We start from the raw sequence: 27,730 nt of genomic DNA, 5'->3' as shown, positions 1-27,730 counted from the left end.
CGGCCGCTCATGCGCTGGCTGCCGGGAGGCATCTGGCCGTGGTGGGTCCTGCTGCTGCACAAGACGTCACCAGCCCCTATCCTGAGGTCTCTCCCTCCTTGTCTCCAGCCCTCTCGGATCCTGCTGCCAAGGAGAACTGCATGATGCACCTTCTCCGCTCGCTGCCTGACCCCAACCTCATCACCTTCCTCTTCCTGCTGGAGCACTTGAAAAGGTAACGGCTCGGCTTGCGGCTCCCGGGCGGCTGCCCGGCGCGGGTGGGAGGTGCAGGATGGGTCTGTCTCCACTTTTCCGTGGGGATGGGATGTGAGCAGAGTTAGAGCCGCTGTCTGATTCCTGTGGTGCCTGTGCAGCCGCGGGCTGATTCCAAACTGGAGGCAGATGGTGCTGTGCTGGTGCAGAGCAGGGCTGCAGGCAGCAGCCAGGGCCAGCAACAGCAGCTCGGTGTCGGGCAGGCGGCAGAGTAGCCCCTTCCTCTCCCAGCCCTTCCAAGAGGGTGCAGCCCCAGGTGTGTCCCACCTGCTGTAACTCCCCGGGCTCCGGCGTGTTCGCCAGGGTCAGGCTGGGACGCGGCATGCCACGAGTCCCTTTGGCTGATGTCAGTGTTGGCTGGAGGGATCCTGGAGAGATCCTGGAGCCGTTGTGCCCCACGGAGCAGTCCCCAGCACCCCAGGACCACCGGCCACGGTGCCAGCAGGGATTTTGCAGCGCACGGCCGTTGATGCGGGTCAGCTCTGCAGGGAGCACACGTCCTCTGGCAAGATGCAGCTCTTGGCTGCTGCAGCCGGTGTGCAGCTGGTTGGACGAGCACTCTGCGGGGAGCGGCTGGCCTTGGTGCAGGACGAGGAATCAATTGGGAGCTGTGCAGTGTCCCCCTGAGCGGGAAAACTGAGTGCTGAGTCCCTTCCCACCAGTCCAGCAGTAGGTCCTGCAAAACAAGGTGCAATAATCCCTGTAACTTGTCTGCAGCGAGTGGCCAAAATCCAGAGAAGTCAGCTCTGCGGACATGTCCCAAAGCTGCAGGTGACGCCCCGTGTCACTTGTCCCGGGGCGAGTGCAGCAATGCGTGGTTTGCCAGGCTTTATCTTGGCGCAGATGAAGCCCGTGCAAACCTGGGGGCGGACAGTTTTGGGGCTCGCTGGGGACCCGAAACCCATGGAGGGCACGGGGCTGTGGGCAGGGCAGTGGTGCAGCACGCAGAGCCTGTCCAGAGCTGGCCACGAATTTGGGACCAGGGCTCACGGCTCATGTTACTTGCATCACGAAGCTTTTTTTGTTTTTTTTTTTTTTTTTCCTCTGGTTTGGCTAAAACCAAACAGAAAAAGTGATTGATGCTAGGGGGGTGGGGAAGGAAAAAATCCATTTCCATCCTGAGAACTGGGCACAGCCAGTTCCCACATCTGCTCCCCTGGCCGGGGCTCAACCGTGCAGCCTGTGCCGGGGAGCGCAGCTGCCTCCTAACATGGCAATGTTGTGGTCCTGGTTCGCTCGACACAGGCTGGCTGGGGTCCCCGCAGGGTCGGTGGGGTAGGGAGGACTTTGGGGGGGGCAGTGGGTGCGGGGAGGCACGGGCTGGTGCGGAGCTCGCCGTACCCTGCCAGGGTTTGGGAAGGGTGGAGGCCCCGCAGCACATAAGCAAGCAAGGGCTTGGTCGCTGCCACATCACACCCGGGGCTCCCGGCCAGGCCCGGCGGCTCCGGCGGAGGCCGTGAAGGGGGCAGAGCTCCCTGCCCTGCACCTGGGTTTGCCGGCGGCCGTGACGGGCAATGGCAAGCCGGAGGTACCCTGCCGGGGCTGGGAGCTGGGAGAATGGAGAGCAGCGCTCGCCCCCCTACCCCTGCCATCGCCCCATGGTTGCCCCGCTCCGGGAGAACAGCGTTAGGGGCTCACGTTCCCTCTCTCCCCGTACCCCGCAGGGTAGCTGAAAAGGAGCCTATCAACAAAATGTCTCTCCACAACCTGGCCACGGTCTTCGGGCCAACACTGCTGAGACCCTCAGAGGGGGAGAGCAAGGCACATCTCACCCTGGCCTCCGACATCTGGTCCCACGACGTGATGGCCCAGGTGAGAAGGCGTCCTGGCAGTGTGGGGCTGCGGCCCGCACCCAGGGGTGGGGAGCGGAGGGGTTTACCTGCCTGTCTGGGTAGGTTTGTAACTCTTTGCTGGATGTGGCTGCACAGGGCCAAGCTGGGAGGTGGCAGCTCTGCCCCTTTCTGGCCTAACACCCCCCATTTGCTTGCTACAGGTCCAGGTCCTTCTCTACTACCTGCAGCATCCTCCCATCTCCTTCACTGAGCTGAAACGCAACACACTTTACTTCTCCACGGACGTGTAGCCTGCAGGGAGAAGGCACCAGCTGCAAACACTCCCAGCTCCCTGCTGGGGGACACGGACTGGATCGCAGCCCCCCAGGGAGACCGGCCCGGACCCAGGACGGTGCCGCCTGCAGCTCCTGTACAATCGCGTACCAGTGGCCCGGTCCTACCCCAGGCGCCGTGCCTCTCTGTAAAGTAGTCGTGTCTTATGTCCCTTCTTGTGTTCAAGAATTGGTTTTATGTATATTTGTTCAACGGAAGAGGTAGTGACTGACAAGGGCTGTGGACACAGGCTTCCCCCTTGGCTAGTTTTCTCCTGGACTCCTTTCTGCCTGCTCGCTCCTACCAGGCACCCCTCGTCTCACCCAGCTCGAAGCCTGCAGTGTCCCACGAGTGCCTGTTTCGCTGCCCAGCTCCCCTGCCCCACGCCTGCATGTGCAGCACCGGCTTGCTTCAGAGCCTGGGAGCTCACGGGCTTCCCTCCCCGGTGACGGTGATGACCAGCTCTGCTTTGGCTTGCTGCCTGCGCAAACGTTGGACCCCGTGCCTGGATCCTGCTCTGGCCCGAGCAAACCTGCGACCACGAGAGCAGAGGAGCGGGGTGCTGCTTCCTCCTCGCCACGTCTCTTCTGGGTGCTTTCAGGCCAGTCCCCTCTACAGCCCTTATCGTGCGCTTTGCCTGTGTGCGTGTAGCGTGGCGGTTACTTCCCTCGCTGTATCTCGCCTCCAAGTAGCGTTTTGGGTAACCTGTCACACAAGGCTGGAGCGAGAGGTGCTGTGCTGGTCTCGATCCACGGCCAGCCGGGCAGGTCTGCTTCCTCCGCCACAGGCTGACCCCAGGGCAGTGCTCTGGCACTGACGGGGGTCCCATCAGGGCATGTGGATCCCAGTTTCCCCAACAAGCCCTGGCGGGGCGGGGAACAGGGTCCCTGCCGTTGCCGTACACCCGTATCTCTGCCGCAGCGAGGCGCGCACGCCCCTGCCAGCCCAGCACTGCCGCAAGGACTGCCGACACTGGCTGTGCCCTGTGGCAGAGCCTGCCGGGGCACCAGCATTCCTGATGTGGCCACAAGAATGGGGAGGTTTTTGTTTCCCTCCTTGGCCTTCCCCACTGCCCTGGGCAAATGGCAGCACATGGCCCTGCCTCGGTGCCAGCCAGGCTGACAGAGGCAAGCGCTCTGCGGCAGCTGGATGGTCACCCAGCCTGGAAACCAGCGCAGAGGGACAGGAGGAGGAAAGCCTTCGTGGCCCTCACTACTGAAGGCAGAAGTGCTTCATTTTCTCTTTCTCACAAAGCAGTTGCTGCTGGATTAGCCGTGCCCAGCCAGCTCAGGTCCATTTTAGTTAGTGGCTCCAGTTCCTGACCCCCAGGCTGATGGCTGGAGTTGTCATGCCATGTCCCAAGGCAGGACAGCCACATGTCTGTGCTCGCTGCCAGGCTGTGCTCCGGCTGCCCGAGTGCCTGGCTCCCGGTATGTCCCCCACCTTCCCACACTCACAGGTAGGTACTGGTACCTGTTGGGACACAAAACCTTTCGCTCTGTGAGCCGAGTCCGTGTCCTTGTGGGAAAGCTCCCCCTCCCCGATTGCGTTGGCCCCGTGCTCTCCTGTGCCAAATGGAGATGGATGAGAAGTGACCAAGCGTATCCCTGCTAGCAGCGGCGTTGCCTTTACCCTCCTGACTAACAGACTGTTCCAGGTAGAGCCCGGCCGCCTGCCACTGATGCACCAGGTATGTCCAAAGCCCACCTCCCCGGGGAAGGCAGCACTTGCCAGCCCCGCACCAGCAAAGCGACTAAAGGAGGGGAGGTCTTTCAGTCCCCCTCCAAAGGGCTCACACTCCAGACCCTGCTCCTCTTGACTACCAGCTAAACAGAAGGGAAACAGCATTGCAGAAAAGAACCAGGCGTCTGTCTTGGCCCTGGACCCAGTAAGGAGGCCGAGTTTTAGATCTGACTGCACAATGGATCCCTGTGTGTGTCTGATTTGTTACATGTGTCCAAGTCTCTGTCCACGATACTGTCATTCCAGATGGAGACTCTGTACAGCCAAATTCCCCCCGCGCGACAGTGGCTGGAGGCCCGGTCCACACAGCCCTGGCACAACAGGCTGCGGCCGTCCCCATGACTGGCTTTTGCTTGTCCCTACAGGAAGGAAGAAGGGGGGTGGACTCTTGCAGCTACAGGTAGAATAGAACTGTTAATTAATATTTGACTTTCAAAAGTTGTTAAGGATATATTTTTGTTTGTGTTCTGTTTCAATTTCTGTAGATTATAAACTTTAAATGGCTGTAAACCATGTGAGGAGAAAAAAAATGTTAATAAAAATGCAAAGCCCCAACATTTGCACAAAAGGAGCCCTGTGGTGTTGCTGTTTGCACTAACTGATCACCTTGGCATCACAGCTTCTCTTTCAGTTGTGGAAATCTTTCTAGTTGCACTTCAAGCCAGTGGTATAAGCACAGGCATTGTGCCAGGCAATCTTTTAAGAGACATCTTATGGTTTGGGCTACATCCTTGCATTTCAGTACATTCTGGAGGAAAAAACCTGGACTGTCTGGAGCCAGCCTGTTTAATCAGCCCAGAATTACTCAAGCTTAAAATTCAGCTGACTTGCACAGCTTCTGGCCTGAGGATACTGAACAGGCACAGCAAGGGACATCAGGCAATCTGGAAACCTCATCTGATAGATCACATGGTGCTGTCTCCCCAGTTCTTCCCCTGTGGGAATGAGAGACAGCATGCCTCCAAACTGACCACTGACCACTGTATCAGCCAAACTACCCTGCTAGTATTGCTCTTCCAGGTAAGCAAGTGCTGTCACTATTCTGGGATGTCAAACCATGGATGCAAAGGAGGAGAAGTGGCTGGGAGAACCCTTATTAGGCGTGTGCACTGAATCTGAAATCCCACTGCCTCAAAAAGATGAGGGTGGGTGTTTGCCCTTGCGGAGTGGCTCAATGGAGGTTAAAATCAGCCTAAACTATTCAGAGTATAAAAATCACCCCCTGAGGTCTGAGAACAGAGCTTGGTTAGAAGAGCAAGAGGGCTAATATGAATGCAAATCAAAAAGGCAGCAGCTCCTTGAGCTAATGAACAGATGTTGACTTCAGTACCAACATTCTGCACTTCAATTCCCCCAGTGTAACACTGGGGCACTCAGAGGTGGTACAGGGATGTACGTGATGGGAAACAGACTGTGTGCTAAGTGAATGCCCAGTTAATCTGTCTAACAGTGGTTTATTCTCACAACTCTGCTTTCTAGTCTTACTATCAAACTGCTGGAACTAATGGTGTGAGCCTGTGGCAGTTAAAGCAGTAGCAAGATTATTTGTACTCCCACAGTGAGGTTAAATCAGGCTAGCCAAGTGGCTACAGAGAATTATACTTCTGCAACAACCTCTTTTTTTCCCCCTTAAACTGTTTTGTTCATCTGCCAGTAACCATGCGGTTCTAAGGCTAAGGATTCCTTTTTGCTTTTCCCTTTAAGACATGGTAAAGAAATCTGGCTCTCATCTCTGTACTCGAAATAAGACAAGTTGTACAGATGGTGGTTTGTCTTCAGCTGGTATTTTAAGAAAAGCCTGGAACAAACTTATTTCGCCACAGGATCTTACCTCTCCTCAACAGAGTAGCAAGCTGCAAACTGATAACTGTTAAAACACTTGCAGCACGTTCAAATACATGATAACCTAAATCACTGCCTTTCTTTTTGAAGATTGTCCTCCTGCCTCTTTTGATGCTAGCAGCAGACTTAATCAAAGTCAGACCCAAAGGATTGAAAAAGCTCAGAGTCCAGGCTTGTTTCCTGGAAACTGACAGTCAGCTGATCTGTCCTGGAGATACTGCTCACTGCGCCTGGCTCCATCCTCGCATACTCCCGCAAGTCTGCCTGAAGCAGCACGCCAGGGCTCAGAGCCAGATTATTGTTAGTCATTCAGGAAAAGTGGCCAACACCATCCAGCTTGCGCTGATCAGGACTCCAGAGGCAGTGGAAAGGTAAGCCTGATGGTTCTTCTGCCGTGATGCAGGCTCTTAGCAGCAGCACTGGAACAAAAGGGAAACTTGCTCCCAAGGGATCCCACTGTTACCGTAGATAGTAATCAATTGCAGCGGAGAAAGCAGCAAATCCACCACAGCCGATAACCCCTGCCTTCAAACCAGCTGCAATGCAAAAAGGGTGGGAAAGAATGAGACAAAATAGGAAAAATATTTTTCTTCCCAGTAACTAGCTTACGCTGGGCTGGCTTGAAGAGCTTAACACCTGCAGGAACCTGGCGGTCCGCCACCAGGGAACACTGGCACTACCACTGCCCAAGGTGAGGGGGGAACCTGGCACGCACCGGACTTACTTAAAACTACCACGGCTGGACTAGCACGGCACGCTGTCTGGGTGCTGTGTTGCTAAGTCTCCCCCCAAAGGATAGAAGAGAAAACGCCAGTGGCCATTGCTGATTTCGGTGCGCTCTGATCTGAGCGCTGCCAGTGGCTTTGCTGTTGGACTAGGGAGGGATGAGAAGAGCAGCTACTGCTTTGAAAGCTCTAAGAGGATTAGGTCCAGGACAGACACAACTTAACAAGCTCAATTAGAAGCACTTTCAAGAGCACTTTCTTTTCTTTTATGCTCTGTGGACAGGTTTTTTTCTTAAGGAGAGGTGAGAGAAGTTTGATATTTCTGATGAGCAGAGCAGCTCTCTTCCTACTTGGGGCTTTTCTCCAGATGTTGTTAGCACTCAAGGCTTCCCGAAGTCCCCACTAGTGCCTGCTGGACTAAAATCCCAGTGCTCCTGCTCTTTTACAGCTAAATAGAATTGTCTGTTTGAATTGATATGTGAGAAAGGAGGAAAGCATTTTACACACTGTGCAAATTAACAGAGTTACTGCCAGTGAAATAGTACATATAAGCAGAGCTCTGTTAACACAAGAGCTGTAGCTTCAGAGAGTTGCTCAGTATGTATTTTTGGCTCCCTCCCCACAACACCACAGAAGAGTGTGGATAGCTAACACCATTTCCTGATTTTTCTTTCAAGTCAACTCTGTTCATTTTCCTCCAATCTCACTGTCCTGTATGACCAAGCCTTCCCTACCCACACATCTCTTTCAAGCTGACAGGAAAGCGATAGAGCAGTTCTGCCAGTCCAGAGTACACTCTCACGTTGACATCACCACAACCCCATGCAAAGAGATTTGTAGTGTGTGTTCCGTTAAAAACACCGCATGCTGCGTAACCAAATTAGAGTCCTATCACAGAAATAGTTCATAGCAGGCTCTACCAACCTCTGAAGCCGATTGCTCCTCCTGTGATGCAGCCGCTAATAACACTATTCTTCCAGTCTGACTTGCCACGATACTGTGGAATTAAAAATCAGAATCAACAAGTAAATACGGAACAAACACTCAGTATCTGTACTAATACCAAGAAAGATTAAATGACCTTCCAGCCCCTTCTCAGCTGAGGATGTTCTTCCCTCTATTCTCAGCAGATGGCCCCCTGCACTCTCAAACAGAAGACTTGCAGGGCCAGGAGAGGAAGGAAGGGGTCACCGACAGAGGTAAGTCAAATCCATATGGTGCAATGCAGTGCTACGGCAAAGATTCTCAGGTGAGCCGATACAGCCCCCAGAACACAGCACTCTGCACTGGCACCAGCTCAGAGATTTTAAAGGCACTATAACTACATGAGCGCAACACTGAGCCTGGCCATGCAGCCTGGTTCTCAGCACAGGTGAGAGCCAGAGCACCCTGCTGACAAAGATGTACTACTTCCATAGCCAGAGCACGCTAGTTTTCACCAGCACAGAGATCTCTCTGTTCTGCTCCATTGTGCAAGCAGATACACTTTTCTCCTACATGAGTTAAGAAATAGTTGTGTCTTTCATTTAAAAGTCAGTACTCAAAATTCATAGCAGGCTAATTTTCCTATTTAAGAAAATGGATGATAGGGTTACCACTGAGCTGCACAAGGTCATTACTTGCTGTAGGGACAAGAAGAAAACAGGCTTGTTACTTAAGAACTTTCATCAAAGGATCCCTTTCTGCATATGGAATTTTTAGAGGCTCAAATTACCGTGTTGCAACTTGCAGTTTGATGTCTTAAAATAACAACAAGTACTCATAGCTAGGGTTTTAAAAAGTAACGCCTATACTTGCCAATACATTCAGGACTTGAACTGAAAAGGACCTCGCTAATGCACGCTCCTTTGCTTATTCTGTCAGAGAACAGCAGTTCTGGAGACAGGTCTCAAAGCTGAAAAGCTTTAATGGCCAAGAAACAAAAAAAACTTGCCTACTCCCTTGCCCTATTACACAGGGGATATACATCTAGTAAAAGAGATTAAGTGTACAAGAAAACATTTCTTAATGCTTAAGAAGTTATTACTCACAGATTCTACCACACATTCTGTGCAGGAGAACATGGCGCCCACAATGGCAAAGTTCTTTGCGTAGGATATGCCTCGCTGCCCCATATCTTTGAGGACCTCTTTTGCGGTTGGCGTGCGATATGGATCCTTGGGATCAAACCCAACGTTGGTGTCGATGCCAGCTGTGAAGACACCAAATGCGCCTCCCAGAACAAATCCTGTAAAAGACAAACAGCATAAAATGAACCTCGGCTGGATTCGAGCAGCACATTGCCCGCAGGCACCCAACCACCTCCGCTCCCACTGTCTGTCAACGCTGCAGCGTGAAAGGGGCCAGTGCAAGAGCACAAACGGCCTGTCCCTTGATACTACAGACGCCGGCAGCTATCACCCTCCTTGCCGACAGCCTGTGCTGCGCTGACGAAAGGCTGTGAGCACATCTATCCTTTGCAAGGAAGGCAGACAGACAGAGAACCCTCCCTGGGACCTGTGACAGACACTGGAAGAGGCTTAGAGGGAGGAAAATTAAACACGGGGGGCCCTGTGCTGCAGCATCTCCCCCCCCCCCCCAACCGCTCCCACAGCTGGCTGCCCCGACCACCGCTCCCCCTCAACGCCCCGTCCCTGCAGCCTCCCCCGGCTCCCTCAGCCGCCCCCGCCGCACCTCCCACGCAGGCCAGCGCCGCTTTGAAGGCGCAGCTCTCCATGGCCCGCTCCACCATCTTCTGCTCCTCGCTCTTGGGCGGGCTGGGGATACCGCCGAGGGCGGCGGGGGTCCCAAGCGCGGGGCCGCCGCTGCTCGCCCACCAGGTGCTGCAGCAGCAGGCTGTACTGCAGCGGGGGAGGCTCCGGGCCACCCGGAGCGGAGGGCGGCGGCACTGCCGCCATGACCGGCCTCGGACACCCGCCGCCGGCCCGGCACCGCGTCCCGGCCCTCCCGAGGCGCCGGTAACGCGGCTCCCGGCAGCCGTGGCGGCGCGCGGGGGCCCACGGGAGCTGTAGTTCCGCCGAGGCGAGGCGCCGGCCGCTCTCCGCTCCCCTGCGACTACGCATCCCAGCGTGCCCCGCGGCAGCGCCTTCGCAGAGAACTACAACTCCCGACAGGCTCCGCGGCGCGACGAGGGTAGGTGAGTGGCGCGGCTTCTGACGGGATTGGCAGTCCCTCGGGACCGAGGGGGACTACATTACCCGGCGTGCTGCGCGCCAGCCCCCTGGCGGCCGTTGGGGCCGCTGCAGGTGAGGTGAGGGCTCCGGCTCCGGCTCCTGGAGCATCTTCGAGAGCGGCGGCGGCAGCAGGTGAGCGCGGCTCGGGCTCCGGCTCCGGTTCCGGCTGGGGCAGGCCGGCGGCCTCGCCCGAGGCCAGCCCCGGGGCTGGGGCGGAGAGGGCTGAGGTGCCGCAGTGCGGGACCGAGTCCCTGTGCCCTGGCTGAGGTGCGGGGAGGGGGCGGCAAGCTCTTGAGGTATCGGCGGCGTCGCGCGCCGTCCTCCCGCCGTTTCCCCCTGACTGACTGGTGTCTGGGGGGGGGCAACAGGTCCCGCGACGGGGACGGGCGGTTGCAGCCTCTCCCCCGCGCCGTCCCTGGAGCGGCCGGGACGAGGGCAGCCCTCCGGGGAGGGCAGCGGATCCCGGCGGTAAGCGGGGTGGGCGCCGAGCCCGGGTGCCGCTGCCGTTGCCGGTGCGGAGACCGACTCCTGTCGAAGCCCCTGCCCCACGGCGGGGTGGTTCAGCGCTGTGGTGCACCTGAGGCGCTGCTGGCTGGACGTGTGGGGGAGGTCGGAGCGCGGGAAGCCTGCGGTTTACCCCGGCAGCCGTCAAGCGTCGTCTGAGGTGAGAGCTCATGGCACCTCAGCGTATGAGCTCCTTAGCCTGAGCTCAGGAAAGGTATCTTCACTCTTCCATGTTTTCCACAGGCTAGGTGAAAATGCTGGAGTGTCAGGCCATCTCCGGTAGCTTTTCTGAGGAAACCCTGGCTGCCTCTGGCGTAGAGTGCCAGTTTCACTTCAGGACCTGTGTATATCTCAGAAGGGCTTGGAGAATAACCAAAATCTGTCTTTCTGTCACAAAATGCAAACTTAACTCATGTCAAATCATATAGAAACCTTTGCTCTTAGAAGCTTGGTCTCTTTGGTAATGAGATGAGAAATGGTGCTTCTTACCCCCCCCTTTTTTTTGTACCCTTTTTTTTTTTGTACCTTTTTTTTTTTGTACCCTTTTTTTTTTTGGTACCCTTTTTTTTTGGTACCCTTTTTTTTGGTACCTTTTTTTTTGTACCCTTTTTTTTGTACCCTTTTTTTTTGTACCCTTTTTTTTTGTACCCTTTTTTTTGTACCCTTTTTTTTGTACCCTTTTTTTTGTACCCTTTTTTTTTTGTACCCTTTTTTTTTTGTACCCTTTTTTTTTTGTACCCTTTTTTTTTTTGTACCCTTTTTTTTTTTTGTACCCTTTTTTTTTTGTACCCTTTTTTTTTTAAGCAAGGTACTGTGAACATTAAAAATCTTTTACTGCTTTGCTTGTGTTGCATTTTGCTTAGCCTGTTTTACTTTCTTGTTCTGGTGGACTAGAACCAGCTTTCTGTTCAGCTCGGCACAAGTGAAGATAGGTATGCCTTAAAAATAGCTTTCTTGACTTTTTTAAAAAAATATTTCTCTATTTTAATGTTAAAATTACCCATAGGTTTTTAAACACCTGAGAAATATCTGGGATGGTTTTGACAGGATGCTTCGAAGTAGTGTATTTCAATAACTGAAATTTTTAAAGACTTAATAAGTATTTTTAAACAATGCATTAAATATGAAATCTTCCTGATACCCTGAAACGCAACTCTCTAGAGATCCTGAAGTAATCTGTTTTCTTCCTTTTTTTATCCTTTGCACTTTGTCTTGCTTATGTCTTATTTTAGGACTGGATAGGTAGGTTGAAATAACAATTTAAATTGATGGTTTTACCTCTTCAAATATTTCATTATACGAAGTTCGTTTTCAACAACTTTCCTCTTAAATTCCACTGCCCTCTACTGGCTGGACCAGTAGGGTCCACCTGCCCAGTGCTCTTCCCTCTCCACTGTTTTTTACTCCTTTCTTGGTTTTCTTTTTTTTTTTTAAAGGTCAGAAACTGTTGAAAAGTGTGCAGTTAAAATCTACTAAAACAGTGTCTTTACAAGGTAGAGAAGGTTGCTAGCAGGATGATCTCCCTAAGGAGCCCTGAACTTTAGATTTCAATCTTCTCCTTGATCCAAAATAACCTAGTTGGACTGATCTTGAAGTCACACTGCAAAGCCTATTTTCCAAAGGCACAAAGGGAAAAAAGATATTTTGGATTTGGAATCTGAGGACCAAGAGTTTACATGTATAGCTGGAATATTGTTTTGACTTTCTTTTCTCTGTTCCTGGGTTTTGGAGAAAATGCTGGGTTACTATTTGTTTGTAAATATAATATTTTTATAAATAAATATTTTGCAAATACAGTTATATAAAATACTTATATTTATATATACAAGTATTTATAAATAAATATATATTTCCCCCCCTTAGGTATTTCGTTTTCTCCTTTTCCTATTCATGCTGTTCTGTGTTCTATGCGTGAACAGATACATGTCCTTGAGTATTTGAATAATCTGATCTGCCTGACCAGTCTTTTCATGTGAGTGAAATCAGATGGAGGATTAAGGCTTAGAGAGAGAATCTGAGAGTTCAACACATCTTTGATAAATAAGTTGTTCAAATGAAACTTTCAGCTTTTTTTTTTTTTATAAACCTGTGAACCTTCATTATTGCAGACGTGTAGCCAATGCATTTGATCCTCTTCCTTCACCAGGCTCTTACTGTCTGAGTGCTGTCCCTGAAATCACACTTTCATCTTTGAGCTGTTAAGTCCAGTATAAGAACTTAGGTTATTTTTAACCTTGCCTAGTCCCAGATGAAATATTTTCGTTTGGTGTGAGTGTGCCTCTTTCCTGTGTAATGACAGCATTAGGTGCAGATGATCATGAGTTTTTCTACAGCCTGCAATGGACGCAATGCTCTAATGTGCTCAGCGTCTATTTCAGCAGAGGGCAGCACATGGGGATATTAAATAATTGCATTTCACTTGACCTTTACAGTGACTCAGTCTTTCTCCCACACTTCAATATTCTCCAGACAGGATAAACCTTGGAAATAATGGGGGTTTTGTTGGAAATCCTGGTTTTGCATATGTCTCTTAGTTGTAGAGCTCCCAGGTTTTGAATAGGCTTTGGCTGTCATTTCTGGCGTTGCTATTTAAAAAAAAAAAAAAAAAAAAAGTCTTCATAGTGCTCAACTTTATTTTGTAAAACTGCCAGTTCCAGAGTCTTTTCTGAAGTTATCTAACTGGGCAGGAAGTGGCTGAAGGTGGAAGCCAACAATAATTAGATTAAATCAATTTTTTTCTTTCATGCCTACCTGGCTGCACCTTTTTCCCCTTACCAGAACTGTGATGATCTAGGGGAATGAGAGGAAGAGGGGATAAATTAATGGATGTTTTCATGAAAAAAGGAGAAGGTTTCAGTCACACCACAAGCCGAAGAAAGTATGGCTGCTTTGCAGTTGGTCAGACTGCCGACCTTGCCTCTTGTGTAGCAAAGAGGTTTCCAGCGGCTACAAAAGGAAGTGTGCTGGGGCCTGCTGGGCTCTGATTCTGGCAGCAACACTTAATGTTTTCATTCTATGGTCTTCTCATCTATATGTTAAGTCTGATGCTTTCCTACTTCTTATCCAGGTTGTGAATGTAGTTGGTTTTTTGTTGGGATTTTTTGTTGTTGTTGTTGTTTAGAAGATTTTAGGTTTGAAAGGGCATGGGAGAAGTAAAGTTCTTTGTGAAATATACCTAAATTCAGTGAAGGAAAGTTGTTTTAACTTCTGTACTTCCCTTGGTTTATATGAGTTTAACCAATTTATTTGTTTGAGAATGCAGTTATTTTTTTCTGCTGAGGTAGCAAGGCTTTCAATGTTGGAGAATACTGTTACTACTGTGGCAAACAGCTAAAGTACTGAAAAAAAGTTGGATTGCAGCTAGTTGACGGGTATATGGGAGTTAAAACTGAAAAGGCATCCTGACGCTTTTTTTTTTTTCTTTAGGTCAATGTAAGATAGACTGCAGAGGGAGGTATTTCAATAAAATCTCCTTTTAGGATCAGCAGACTTGTTCCTTGTGACTGTTCTGTAACTCCAGAGAGAAGGAGCAGGATGTGGGTTTTCAAGATGACTGTATGATCCTGTCCTCTTTAACGTTTTATATCTCAAAGTGCATGTCCTTTTTGAAAGTAAGGGGATTTCTTTTTGTTTGTCCCACTTCAGCAAGTTACTTCTTCCCATCTTCACCATTTCCCCAATATTACATATACTTTTGTTTTCACCTATGAAATTCCAAATGCACTTGTGTTGTAACTCATTGTCTAAAAAAAGATCTGTATAAAGTTTCAGACATCATCATCTCCCAGGGATTTTAGCTGTTGCTATAGAAGCCTCAATTCTCTTTTGAGAGACCTTTCCAATATAAAGAAGTTGATACTGGAAGAAAGTTGTCATGGAAATATGCAGCAAAAAGAGAAAGGAAATCTCAATTTGATGACTGTTGCATAGACTTAGCCAACTTGGTGAAGTGGCTTTGTATCTAGAGATCTGATTCTGCAGATTCTTTGTACATTCCAGTGGACTGAAACACTACAGACTAGAACCTAAAGAAAGAGATTATTTAACATTTATATAACCAAAGATACCTCTTCAACTCAGTGAGCTTCCTGTTTATCCAGCTTCAAGTTTCCTCACTGCATAATAACATCTAAAAAGCAGTATGACGCTTCTTTAGGCTACCCAACCCTCCAGATGGGGAGACAAGGTCCCTTTGGAGCTGAGTTTGTGGCTGCGTTGCAGGAGCGGGGCTCATCGGTTCCCTGGTGTCAGGCCATTGGGGTGGGTGCAGAGAGCAATGTTATCTGCAGCCGCCACCAATGTTTCTGTGTTGGAAGGAACCCCCTCCAGGTGATGTTGGTAGGCCAGGGAATTTCCAGCAGCCTGGTTCTAATGTGGGATGAGCTGCAGCACAGCTTTTTATTATACTTCTGGCAATGACTGCTCTGAAAGGATTTATAGAGCCACCACTACTGAATTGAGGCTTTCAGAACCAATTTTTAAATGACTAACTAAAAATAGTTTATTCTGCAAGCTTCAGTGCCATGTCAGATTTGAACAGGAGTCCTTTGTGTCCAGCTAAATGGTGGTATAAGCAGATCCCTCTCCATAAATTTCTTGTCCACTTATACCATCGCTAAACCTGGTTGGTTCCCTGGTTTCAAGCTTTTTGTGTCTTTCTGAGTAAAGCCTCCTGATATCTAATAGATGTGATTATGAGTGAGCTGCCTTTAAATATCTATTACCAGTGTCACCATGGTAACTGCTGTAAGAGTTTCTTGCTGGTAGAAGGTTTCCAGCTCCCTGAGATACAACAGGGCAAAATGCTTAGGCTGTTGTTTTCACGGTTTGAATGAGATCACACACAATATCAAAGAGGAAAAAACCCCCATATTTCTTATTTTTAATGACAGTGAATGTTAACGGTACTGAAAGGAGTAAGATTGATTCTGGAGTCTGTCCTCGGATCAGAGAATAGAGGACAGTTACACAGGTAGTGACAGACCAAGCTTTCCCTGGAGAGCATGCCCTCATCAGCAAGCTCCTGTAGGAATAGGAAAATTTCACTCTCCTTGACTGAGCCAACACTTGGCCTTTCTTTTGATACCATCAACAAATGAACTAATTAATCCTAATGAAGGATGCAAAATCGTGATATTCCACTTGCCACAGGAGCAGGCAGAGTTGTTGAGTGATTCAGTGTGGAGTACAAAAAATTGAGCTGGCTTGTGTGTTCTCATTTCTCTGTATTACCAAACTGCTATTTTTTTTGCTCTAGGCTTCAGCTGCTGTGTACCAGGCTAGCAGTGTTAGTTGGGCAATACCCAGAGCGACTTACCTGCTGTCCTGGATTTCCTAATCTTCCCCTTTCCTTCTCTCATCTGCTTTCTTTCCCAAGTTCTTGTTGCTTGGCCAGTCATCCTCTCTTGCTCTGTACTGCTGTTTCTATAGGCTTCTCCACATGGCAGGTTCATAATGTCCCTCATGCTAACCCTGTCACCTCAGGGGGTTGTTTTGCTTTCATTTATTTATTTATTTTATGGTAAACAGGTCACAAACTCCATAGGATACTTCTTCCTTTTCATGCAATCTGTTCTCTTGCTTTATTACCCCCCTATTTTAGTATCTGCTGGAGATTTTAAATTATCACTTGCTTTTATGGAAACTTGGAAAGCTGAGCACCTGTTTCTGCTGCTCTCTCGCTTCATTAGCTGTGCCTGCTGCTTTTGGCGTTTAGGCCTTCTACCTTTCGGTAAGGGAGGCTTCCATTCATGTAACGGGCTGTTCAGTGTAGCTGTTCTGTACGAGAAAATGGGAGGCTGAGCTTAGAGACCTTGAGGAGAGGTGCAATTTGCATTCGCTTTCTGCATTTGTGTGTGTGGACAACTGACATGACAGAGCCAGAGCAAGTGGTACTGTGCACCTCTGATGGAAAGAGTTTGGCCTGTCTGGAGGATGAGTTAATGCTGATGAAGCGCTGATATTTGTCCTTACCTGCCTCATAGGCAACATGATCCACATACTAAGATCTTTTTTGCTGAGCTTAAGAGTGCTCATAAATTATTTTAGTTATATGTTTATTGCGTGCCAAATTTGGACTGATGGTTTAAAATCTTAAGTAATTATGATTACTAACCAAGAAATGCAAGGAAGTCATTTTCATAAGAAATCCTGAAAGCAGAACCTGGATCTCAGAATGGACTTTGCTTGCATTATACCACTGCATGTTTCTTAATAGTTATTCTGTAACACTGCAGTTAATACTGGGAGGATCTCAGTGTTTGGGTACTTAAAATTTCAGCTGCGTGGTTAAATTTCTCAAGTGTGCTAAGTTGATTTAAAAGTTTAAGCAGCAGCAAACATGTTTGTTCATACGAGCTGTCTGGAAGAAAGGAATTGCTGAACTTTAATTTAGATTCTCCCTTTTTTCTGGGTTTGCTTATGTCACCAAAGCCAGACTTTTATACTCTGATTCTGGGTGCCTATGTATAACAATATGCATGTCTTTCGCAAAACTGCTGACTTATTATACGGGAGCTAAAATCAATGGGCACTGTAGATCCTTACTAGCTTGTGATATTTTGTCAGTAATTTAGGTGCCTTTGTTTCCCTACCTGTAAAACAGATGAGTTATTAAGCTACTGCAATGATTAGCTGATTCTGTTCAAATAATCTGTAAAAGATGCAGAGAGCAAGAACAAGACAAACTCCAGACATTGCTGTATAGGGAATCAAACCCTACCAATAGCTTTTTTTCTGAAATCCTGATCTACATTAGAGATCTTGTTCGTCTCCTGGGACTTGAACTCCTTGTGCTTCATCAGTTTTCTCCGTTAATTTGTCCTAGTTTTTGTTGCTGCTGGGCTCCCTGTGATGCACTCTGTACATCTAGGCATACCCCACAGTTCTGTCTTCATTCAGGGCCTGTCAGCAGTTCCAGTGCAAGTCCCTCTGAAACAAAGCTGACAACTCAGGTCTTTTATTTGCATCACCCTGAAACACACCAAAAAGTTCAAAGCAGTGGGGCATTCCTCCACCATCCTGTTGGGTTTTTTTAATCCTAAGGCAGCCTGCAGCACACATCTTTTCCAGTCCTTAATTTTCCTGCACAGCTCTTCATTGTCAGTGATCAGCAAAAATTTAATGAAATGGTTCTCTGTTCAAGGCTCCTTAGTGTTTCTAATGGATACCTGTTGTAATTCCTTTCCCGTTAGGTGATAAAATGCAAGCTTTTCCAGCATGTGATCCCTCTCGGACAATAAACAAAGGGAGCAAGTAGGGTTGTGCAGTATTTTGCCTGTGTAGGTAGTAAAAACTTGCTGTGCTACTTGAATATGGTAATTCTCTATGAATTGTTAATGAATGCACATTATAACTTATATATCAGAAAACTAACAGTGAGGAATAATAATGAATGGAGATATTCCCTTTCCCCTAAGTCTTTCATTTAGTCATTGAAATAAAAAAAATTTCAGTTAAGTAAAAAAGAACACTGAAAGTCTCACCTTCCCCTCTCAGGGAAGAGCACTGAGTATTGTCTTTTTCACATATTTGGATTTATCTGCATTTTTAATAGAAGGGTGACTGCAGTAAAGCTATCCTTGGTTTGTGCTGTCTCTCTGATGCCTAAGAAAGTGCAGACATTTGAAAATTGCAGAGAAAAATAAACTTCGGATAAATGTGTGCAAAAGTGATCAGAGACTTTTATTTTAAATATATGAAATACAATGAATATTCCTTTACCACAGATTTCCTTCCTCATTTTGCCTTGTTCTGTGGGTTGGTTTTTTTTTTTTTGGTAGATAGAGGTCTGTTAACTCTTCAGTGTTCTACTTGGAAATGACAGAAATACTGAAAAATGCTGGTGCCTCTTACAGACTCTTACTTTTGAAACAGGCAGTTGCCTAATTCTATTTTTGACTTAGTGGCTGTTCCCTTGGAAATTTTAAAGTTGTTGTCTGGTCTTTTGAAATTTTGGCAATAGGCACCAGAGGAAGCTGTTTTTCTTGTCTCCTATAGCACTCCATGTTCCATAAAACATATCTGCCTTTTTTCCAAATTTAATGATTCTAGTCTCTTCCAGCAACAAATATTTTCTCTAGTTGCAGGTCAAAGCTGGTAGCCATGCCACAGGCTGAGCTCCTCAGGTATATGAGTGGGAACATGAAACTGTATAACAGTCTCTTAAAAACACGGGGGGGCGGGGGGGGGGGGGGGAATCTGAGTTCTCCAAGTCAGCACACATAGCTTTCTTGCACTGGCGGAGCCTCTTTGGCAACAGTTCCAGGAGTTCACTCTTTATAGCCACCCATTTGATCAGCATCATCTTGTTAACTGAACAGCAGTTGTTTTTGTCAAAGTGAAAAGTGGTGCCCCATGATTCATTCTGCAAATGTCCACTAGCTGCTTGAACTTCCTGACTTCTGTAGTGGAACTGAGAAAATAAAGAAGTTTGTATCAGTTATGTACAAAGAGGAAGAAAGCACAGAGTAAATGCTGTCCCAAAGCCATGGCCTGACTCCACTAATATTCGCTGTCTGATGCAGACTTTCCTTTGTAATTACTTTTGGTTTAAAACTCCAGACAGTAATGTTCCAAGCCTTATAACTGAATTAGAGACTTGCTTTAAAAAGACATTGTTATTGACATAATAGCCTTGTTTATGGAATTTCTCTCCTTTGTAATTAAGATTGTTGCATGCACAAAAGCAGTTAAATATAGCATAAATATCTGTAAATGCAAAGATATTTTAAATCTTGTTCCTTGTGTGAGCCTTTTTTTCCACACTCTCTTTATGTGCGTTTGTTTCTCAAATAAGCTATGCTACTAGAAATTCTGCCCTTTGTCCATTCTATTAAGTTGTGTCTCATCCATATTCATTCTTGTAAAATTGCACAGGCAGTGCATGTTGCAAGATAAAGCATTTGAATTCCTCAAATGCGATATTTTAAAGGTGTATTGATTAGTGGGGTTTGGTCTTATTCTCTCATACCTTGTTGCAGAGTCGTGGGAGCTAGTGGATTGAGCAGCATGCAAGCAATATGCTCACTGTTATTTTGTCTGTCAACCAAATATACCAGCTGGGTGAGAACCTGGCAGATTCTTTAAAAAAGTTTATATCACTACTTGAAATTGTCTTCTCATCCTGGCTGTGTGAAAGTAATTATGGTTAAGGCCCTGGACAGGCCATAGGCTTTCTCTGAGTCTGGCCAACTCATTTTAGCTGTCTGTTTCTGGGCTCTTTGTTCATTAAACAGAAAGGCAATTTTTCAATTCAGAAGGTTTTGTGCTGGTTAATTCTTTGGTCTAAGTAAAGAGATCAGATAATTATAGCAATAAGTGCTACCAGAAAACCTCTAAATAAACAAATGTACTGTCTGGTCTTGTTGGCTTTGGGGAAATTGTATGCCACTATTCCAGCCTGTCTACCAAAGCTGAAGCATGTAAATGCTGTGACTGTCTCCTTATGTCCAAGAATTGTCATTTTTAGGTTTTGCTCAAGTTATATTTATCAAAGCTAAAAATACCTTTGCAAATGAAATATAGTAGCTCATCTTCTCTCCCCATGCTGCTCATTTCAGTTCTTTATTTCTCTTGGCTGAAGGATAGGAAAACCTATTGAGCTGACAATGCTGCTCTCCCACTGAGCCCATATGAACTTACCAGCAATGGCAAAGAGACAGTGTGCTGCAGTCCAAAAAGTGTGCGCGTTTTCTTCAGACAAAGAAGCTTTTCAGCAAGGTGTTTGCAACTGATGTCCCTCCCATTTATGAGTTCAGGGTCCAGGGACCTGCAGTCGTTTGCTTCCGAGTCAGCAGTATTTTTCAGCTGTATCTGTTCTGTTTTGAAGGTGGTCCATAATAAAAGCAGAGGGAGAGACTTGCAGTCCCTCCACTGGGTACCTAAGTGACCTCTTTGCCTATGCATGCATCACTGAGTGTAGTGTCACTTCCTCAGGGAGGGGAAACACAGTGTATGTAGATCACAATATCTACAAGAACTTTGTTAACATGAATGACAGAAAGTATTGCCTTCTTATCCGAGCTATGAATAATCTCAAAACCTCTAAATGTTAGATGTATGAAAAGTAAGGAATGGATAAGTTCTTCTACCTGTGATCACACAGCCTGTCCTCGGGTACTGAAGAAACTGGCAAAGTAGGCTGGATAGAAGGATTGATACTGCAGGTGTCAGTGAACTTGGAATAGCATCTGGCATGATTGGGTGAATGTTTAGGGACTTATAACTAATAATGTATGCTTGATACCTGCCAAAAATAGACCATTATCACATGCTAAATAAGTCATGGTGTGGTTGTCTTCTTATTCTGGTGTTTTAAGATTTGAAGGCAAGAGTTTCACACTCTTAAGAATATAATGAGAAAGCTGGATCCCAAATCCATACCTTCAGAAGGGATTCAGCTTGGAGTCAGTCTGTGTCTTAAGGTTTGGTTACTCTGAGGTAACAGTAGTGGTGCCAACACTGAACTGAAATGTAAATTTGCTCTTGGCATAACATTAGCTTCTTTAGAGTAAGGGGTTCCAGAGGGTGCGGTAAGGTTGAACTATTCAGGTGCAGCAAGTCTTTTTAGGCTCATATTGTAAATCTTCCGTATCTGTATTATGAGACTACTATTGTAGCATCAACATTGCTTATATACTAGGTTCACACTGCTGGGAAAGGATCTCTGCAGTTCAGGAGAGAATTCCTGATCTGTAGTCACAGTCGGAATGTCTTGGGTCAGAGACATCAGAGAGTGAATAGCCCCCCCTCTGGACACAGTTGAACAAAAAGCCCAGTTCTAAACACCTTAGGTTTCTGTGTTTGAAATGTAGATTTGGATTTGATTTCTCTTTGCATTCCCTCTCTTTCTTCTAACTTGATACTACCTTTGCCTGCTTTAACTCCGTTAAGATCTCTGGCCCTTTCTTTTTTGTTTTCAGACACTAAATTATCTTCAGAAAGCATAAGAAAGAGGAACGATCTTGAGCATTGCTCACTCTTGTCCCTTATTTGCTCTCTTCTAAATAAAGAACAGATTGACACTTCTTCTTGGACAGCTCAAGAGAAGTCACTCAGGACTGATTCTAGCTACTTCTTGTGTAAAAGCCTCTGTCTTAATGTATCTTCCTTCCCTGCACACACACACTTTTCCACTTTTTTGAAGCAATGATGGAGGCAAGGGAAATGTCGGAAGGTGTCCTGGCTGTGATTGCTGGCACTCTGGGGGAGAGGTTATTAGCGTGGAATACAAAAGCTTCTGAAAGCTGCTTCTGTGGTTTTCTCTGAAAAACGCCTTCTTTCTATGGCCACCTCCTTGCCCTTCCTACATTGTATGTACCGCATGTTTTTACTTGATTGGATCGTGCAGACTAGTCTGGGTTTTATGCTCTCTGCCCAGTGTCCAGTTCTGCTTTTGGGGATGATGGGATACTGAAAGAAACTCTTTGTCTGCTTTACGGATTGAAGCATCTCAGTGTTTTGGAGGTGGGATACAAATAGCTTTCTTGCATAAATCCTCCTTGCTTTGATGAAAATATGATATTTCTCATTCCCTTGAGTAAGCAAGTGTGCATATGTGTGTGCGTGTGTGCTGAATGCCAAAGTGCTGGTGAAGCCAGCTTGCTTCCGTATGTGAATCATTTCTCAAGCAGCTCTCTGTGTCTCGCTGCAATGTGGTTTTCCTCTCAGGGAAGCACTCAAGCCCTGAATTTTCAGTCTGGCTTGCACATGCTGTCAGAAGCTGGTGGGAGACAGTTTTCTTTTTAATGCAGAAAAGAGGACAAGCTTTTACTGTAAGTATTTTAATATCTTTTATTTTTTAAGGTGGGAACTGTATTACCTCTAGAAGGGTTCTAGGATCAGTAATGTATTCTTAGGGTGACTGGACCTGCTTTGCTCAACACTTTTTTTTCCTAGTATCTCACTCTAAAACTAAATTGCATGAAACAAAATGTACAGTGCAAACAATTCTGCATTAGCTGAAAATGGGCTCGAGGTGGTCTAAAAACCATCACAACAGCAAAAAAAGTCCCACCATGTGAGTCTGTAAGAGCTGGCTACTGTATTTTTCTTCTGCTCTGCTACAGATTTAGTGACAGAAGGGTTGAAACTGTTTCTGTGCCTGTTTCTGCTTTCTTCTCTAGCAATTTAAGGTTGTGCTCCAACAGTTAAATGAAGCAGGAACATGAGCGGACTTTCCTCTACTACTGCATGTTCACATAGTCCAGTCAAGAAAGGGCAGAAAGGAACAAGCTGCTAAGCAAATAGGTTTGACAGCTAGCATCTCTGCAGGGGTTCAGTGAAAGCACTGGGGAGCATGCTAGATGAGTACCCTCTTACAACACTACAGCAAAGGGCTGTTCGGATTCTCAGCAAGACCCTTTAATTGTAGCAGTTTAACAGTTGTCCTTAAAATTGTACTGTGGACTGAAGCTTGATCGTACTACTACTACTAATAATAGCATTTATATAGCATGTAATATGGCAAAGTTGTAGAGGTGTAATTAAGTCCTGTATGTGTAGCAGTAAAGGATTACTGGTAGAACTGGTTTGAAAACAGGGATTCTCTACCCCCTTCTCTTGTACACAGTCTAAGTTCTTCTAGATGTCCCCTAGTAATCCATTCTGTCTCACCTCCGAAAGGGACTGTTTTGCATGTTCCTCTTCTACTCTTTCTAAATTATAAAGTGCTCTCTGCCCCTGTAACCTCAGCAGGAGAGAGGATATTTGATTTGCTGAAATACAGTGTTCTTTGCACAATTTGACAGATAACTAACACAAGAATACCTCATCCTAACATGCACACATGTATGTACTACCCCTTCCCTTTCCAGTTCAGTTCTAAAACAATTTAATTTCATTAGCAGTCCACCGAGGTGGGTCTTTCAGTCCATCAGTGGTCCCCTAAGTCACAGTTGTAAACCATTGATACTGTTGCCTAGATCTGTTCTGTTCTGTTCCTGTTCAGTATGAATAGTCTTAAAATGCAGAAGTCCTAGTTTCTCCTGCAGTTTTGGAGTTGTGTCCCCATCTTTGCAAGAACCCTTTCTGTTAGAAGTTCACACTGTCATTCATATAAATGTTCAGAAGTTCCCAGTTTATTAACTTTAATCAGTGATCTATTCTGCACTTTAATGTAAGATAAATATCCCTCTAAGGGATAGCTTCCAGGTCTCGACTATTTCTCTGCATTGTGATGGTTTGAAAATGGGAGTCGGGGAAACATCCCAGCATGTGGCAATCTATGTGAGGCTGCTCACTTGCATGCTGTGTGACAGATGTTGATTTATCTCATTTTTACTTTTTTTTTTTTCTCTGGGGGTTCCTTTCCAAGGCACATGCATGAGCCTATCTTCATAAATATGCTTTTTAGTGAACAATTATGATCCCCTTTTCATAAATGGAAAAACTAAGGCATAGAAAGCTTACATGGCTGAGGTAGTACAATAAATCTCTGCTGGAGCTGAGGATAGAATCGGGTGGAATCCCAAGCCAGCACATTGGCTGCGATATCATCCCTCTGCACTTTGAGGGGACGGGGAACCTGCCAATCTGTGTGCATGTACCAGTCAGGATTACCGTGTAGCCACGTGCTGTGTGTCTCTGTCTGCCATTCCAAAAACCATCATCGTTCCTTCTCTTTCTTGTAGATGTATCTACCCTCTATGCTACAGAAAAATGTAATGGCAGGTAATTATCAGGCAAACCACTTGTAATTATTCTTAATTTCTTTAGCAGTTATATAACTCTTGCTCTACCTAAAATGAAACCACCTTTTCTTCCTTCTTGCGGGTTGGCAAAACATGAAGTGTTAACCGTATGTGTCACTTGCTTTGTGCTGTATTCACTGGGACAGTAGTTCAAAGAACCTGGATTAATGAGCAGTAGCTACCTTGAAATGGTTCTAAAACATTTTGTTCTCAGCACGCAATATACTGAACATAAATTAAACCCATCTCTTCAGGGCAGAGTCATATTGGGGAAAGCCCAGAGTGACCTAATTCTTTGTGATTCTAACATGGTTGCAACTTCAAAAAGGAAGTTTGGAATCAATGCATCATTTTTACCCTTCCTGAATCTTCCCTTTGACTTAGGTCTCCAAAGGGTGGATGTTAGCACTATGTAAACTGATACACTTTCCCTGCTTGCCATACATTGAAGTAATGAGGGAAGTACAACTTATAAAAATGCATTCTCCAAATTCTGTAGTGTGGAATCACTTCCTAGATGTAGTTTTGATGTGACTTGATAAAACTTGGAATTTATTGCATAACCTCTATGTATGCATTCCGCCACTACATGCTTTCATGTACACTCTCCCAGTATGAGAATATGCTGCCCCTGCCCGCCTTCCTACAAATGCATGTTGCCACCCTACCCTTCTGATGATGGTTTTTTCCTTGTGTGCATCCATCAGTAATGCGATGAACATGATTCAGAATTGCCACATTTAAATCTACATCTCTGCCCTGGAGTTAGTGAAAGATCATATCAGTCTTTCATCCTTTCAACCTTACCAAGACAACACAATCTACTTAAACCAGAGAAGCATGGTGGACTGTTTATTGACAGCCAGCATACAATTGTGCTTCATGGCTTTTTCAGGTGTGACACCATGCAGCTGGTAGTGGCCACTGTCCTTCTGGAGGGCTAATGAGCAGAAGATTACAGATAGGTTGGGATTTTTGTTTCCTTATCCCAATATTGTTTATAAGATCAGGGGTCCTAGGGAGGTAGCAAAGTTTTTCTTGATATATGTAATGGTGACTGGTTAGGTAATCAGTGTGAGGAAGGAGGAGGAGGAGATTGAATATCCATGTACAAACAGCGTAATTTAAATTACAGGAGGAGCATGTTCCCAGGCGTTTCAAAGTACAGCTTTGGCTTGATTTTTAAGCATCAGTCCCTGTGGCAGATGACAGTTCTGGGTATTTTATCTACAGAAGTAGCAAAGATACCTGTATTTTCCTGTCTTATAAATGGCCAGTAATATGGAACAAGGACAAGAGAAATGCAGCTAAATAAATCCTTTGTCCATATGCACACGTGAGGATTTTGTTGTAACTTCTGCATTTTTTTCATGGGATCTAACTAAGAATAAAAGATTCACAAATCCAAAACACCATGGAGAATTTCTGTGGAGCAGGGTGGGCAGAAGGTTTTGCACTGCTGTCATCTGTCCATGCCTGGAAAAGTTATCAGTGACTCTAATGGTTGCGGTGGGAAGAGGATTATATTTTAAGCAATGTTGAGACATGGAGTTTTGCAGTTGCTGACCTGGACTGTGGCAGTCTTGTTGGGATGGTTTCGGAAGCTGAGCTGATGGCCAGAAAGCTGTCATTTGTGGCTGGCTGGAACTGTCCTCACCTGGGCCGTTTCTGATGTAGTTTAGACGTCCTTGTAACCATTCAGTGTATTTATGTACTGGTTAATAAATATCCATTTTAGAGAATTACAGCAATCAGCCTAAGGAAATAAGCAAGAAATGCCGTAAAGAACACAGAAATGCAAGATTGTCTCTTACGATTGTAACCACAGACAAAGTAACTTTGTCTCTGGGAGATCCAAGGGAGTTTCCATTGTCTGTTCCATTTGATACCGTGAAGGGAAGGGAAAAAGAACTGGCTCTGCAGTAGTTGCTTATACTGTAGAGGAAGTGAGCCGTGTACCCTGTAAAGAAAATTCTCATCTGATGCCATATTAAAAGTGCTTTTCTGAGTTGTTTGGGATTTTTTTTGAGAGTCCTACAGAAGAGCAATTAAACAAGCAAAGCAAACTAAAACCCAAACCAATAATTTTCATATGAGGATATAATCTTTGGGCAACCTTAGCATAATGAAGATTTTTGAAGATGTGACTTTTAAGCTATATCAGAGCCACTGATGCTTAAATCCTGGGACTGGTATTTTGTTTTGTATTTTCCCAATTATTAGCTGGGTGACCTTGGGCATGTATGTGTCTTAATTTCTGTGTATTTGTTTTATATCTAGAAATTATCAACATTTTTAACTCCTTGCAAAAGCACCTTGATTCTAAAACTGCCTAGCTGTATATATATTTTTCTTCACTCTTGAAAGTAAAAAAAAAAAAAACCAAACAAAAAAACCCCCAAAACCAACCAACCAACCAAAACAGAAAAACCCCAACCCACCAAACAAAAAACTAAAACTATCTTTGCTTGAGGCTTGCATAAAACCAGCAGAATTTGCCCTGCTGTAGCATGCAGTCTGGACATGAAAATTTCCAAGTGATGTCTTGTCTCCTGGTACTTTACCAGCAACACATGAAGATTCAGCTGCAAATGAAATTGGAAAGCAAGTCTGCTGAGGTAGACCAGAGGAAACTGCTGCTCAGTGTTTGGGGTCAGGTTTATAATTGATTCTCTTTCTCTGGCCAGCAAAAGCAAGATGAGCCTTAGAGATGAGGTTTTGGCCAATGGGCATATCTTGTCTGTTTCTTTGAGTTGTGTTTGGGTGGAAGAAGGTGGTCTGCCTTGTGATTTTTTTTTTTGGGGGGGGGGGGGGCACGGCTTTTAAATCCAATTCTAATGAAAGTTAAGCTTTGTACCAGCAAAAATCCAGCAAGTGTCTCCACTTGGAGGAGTAATGGAGGAAGGTTGCACTGAGATAGCCTCAAAGACACTAAAAACAAAGTAACAGAAACTAGAGAAAAGAGAGGATGGATGAGGTAGATACAGAAATACTACACAGCTGAAAGGAGCAGATGCCTAAGGAAAGCTGCTAAAGATGACCAAAAGAGTAAACCGTTTGTTTTTATTGTTAGCCCAGTCTTATTTCCAAATAGATTTTTATCTGTGCCTTCTATCTCCAAGTTACCAGTTACTGTATTGGACTTATCAACTTCCCTGGTTTGTGACCCTGGCTTGATTCCTGATATTGGCTAAGAAATCAAGATGAGTCATATGGAAGCATCTGTCAAGTCTAAAAATTGTTGTTTAAAGTGAATTGATGTGAAAGGCAGAAAAGAATTCTATTTTAGCCCAGCTGGCTATCCTGCCATATAGCTTCCTACACACCACTAGAAAATGCTTTACAGTTTACTGAACTTGTTAGATATTTCTATGTTCCAGTTGATAGTTTGTCTGAAAATAGCAGAGATTGATTAGGTTGGAAGGAAAATAGTATAAGCATGATGCAGATTTTACATGCTAAAAAAAACCCCAACAAACCCAAACCAGAAGAAAATTGTGCTTTGATTTCATGAGAATGTGTAATAAAGGTTCTGGAATAGCCTGACCTTTTGATGTAATGAAAAGTAACTGAATTACAGGAAAACGGCACTGGGGACTATGGGTTTTAACCCACCGGTGTCACAGACTTCTGTCCTTTGAGACTCCTATCTGCAAAGTTGGTACTTCTGACCTCATTTTTCAGAAATGCTGGGC

General features: G+C 45.9%; 3 protein-coding genes across 10 annotated transcripts in view; 2 read left to right on the top strand and 1 right to left on the bottom strand.

Moving 5' to 3' along the window:
- Nucleotides 1-4,671, top strand: part of ABR (ABR activator of RhoGEF and GTPase) — a 41,948-nt gene extending 37,277 nt beyond the window's left edge. For all 4 annotated transcript variants that reach the window (XM_052803482.1, XM_052803483.1, XM_052803484.1 and 1 more), the window contains 3 exons: nt 109-214; nt 1,917-2,064; nt 2,246-4,671. In XM_052803482.1, coding sequence (XP_052659442.1) covers nt 109-214; nt 1,917-2,064; nt 2,246-2,335 — 344 coding nt within the window. In that variant the 3' untranslated portion in view covers nt 2,336-4,671. The remainder of the gene's footprint in view (nt 1-108; nt 215-1,916; nt 2,065-2,245) is intronic.
- An 863-nt stretch (nt 4,672-5,534) lies between these two features.
- On the bottom strand, nt 5,535-9,647 carry TIMM22 (translocase of inner mitochondrial membrane 22). The gene is given in 5 exon segments (XM_052803487.1): nt 5,535-6,478; nt 7,592-7,664; nt 8,698-8,894; nt 9,341-9,458; nt 9,460-9,647. Coding segments are annotated over 5 exon segments (570 nt in total). The 5' UTR covers nt 9,565-9,647; the 3' UTR covers nt 5,535-6,401.
- A 283-nt stretch (nt 9,648-9,930) lies between these two features.
- The window catches only part of SPECC1 (sperm antigen with calponin homology and coiled-coil domains 1), a 102,273-nt gene continuing 84,473 nt past the window's right edge, over nt 9,931-27,730 (top strand). For 3 of the 5 annotated variants that reach the window (XM_052803359.1, XM_052803364.1, XM_052803363.1), the window contains exon 1: nt 22,006-22,118. The gene's annotated coding sequence lies outside the window, so the exon portion shown is untranslated. Of the gene's footprint in view, nt 9,973-21,561; nt 21,811-22,005; nt 22,119-27,730 lie in introns of those variants that run through there. The other 2 variants (XM_052803361.1, XM_052803360.1) reach the window with 2 other exon arrangements.

The sequence above is a fragment of the Harpia harpyja genome, chromosome 12 (assembly GCF_026419915.1).
Source record: "Harpia harpyja isolate bHarHar1 chromosome 12, bHarHar1 primary haplotype, whole genome shotgun sequence".
Classification (NCBI taxonomy): domain Eukaryota; kingdom Metazoa; phylum Chordata; class Aves; order Accipitriformes; family Accipitridae; genus Harpia; species Harpia harpyja.
This window is presented reverse-complemented; position numbering and strand designations above follow the sequence as displayed.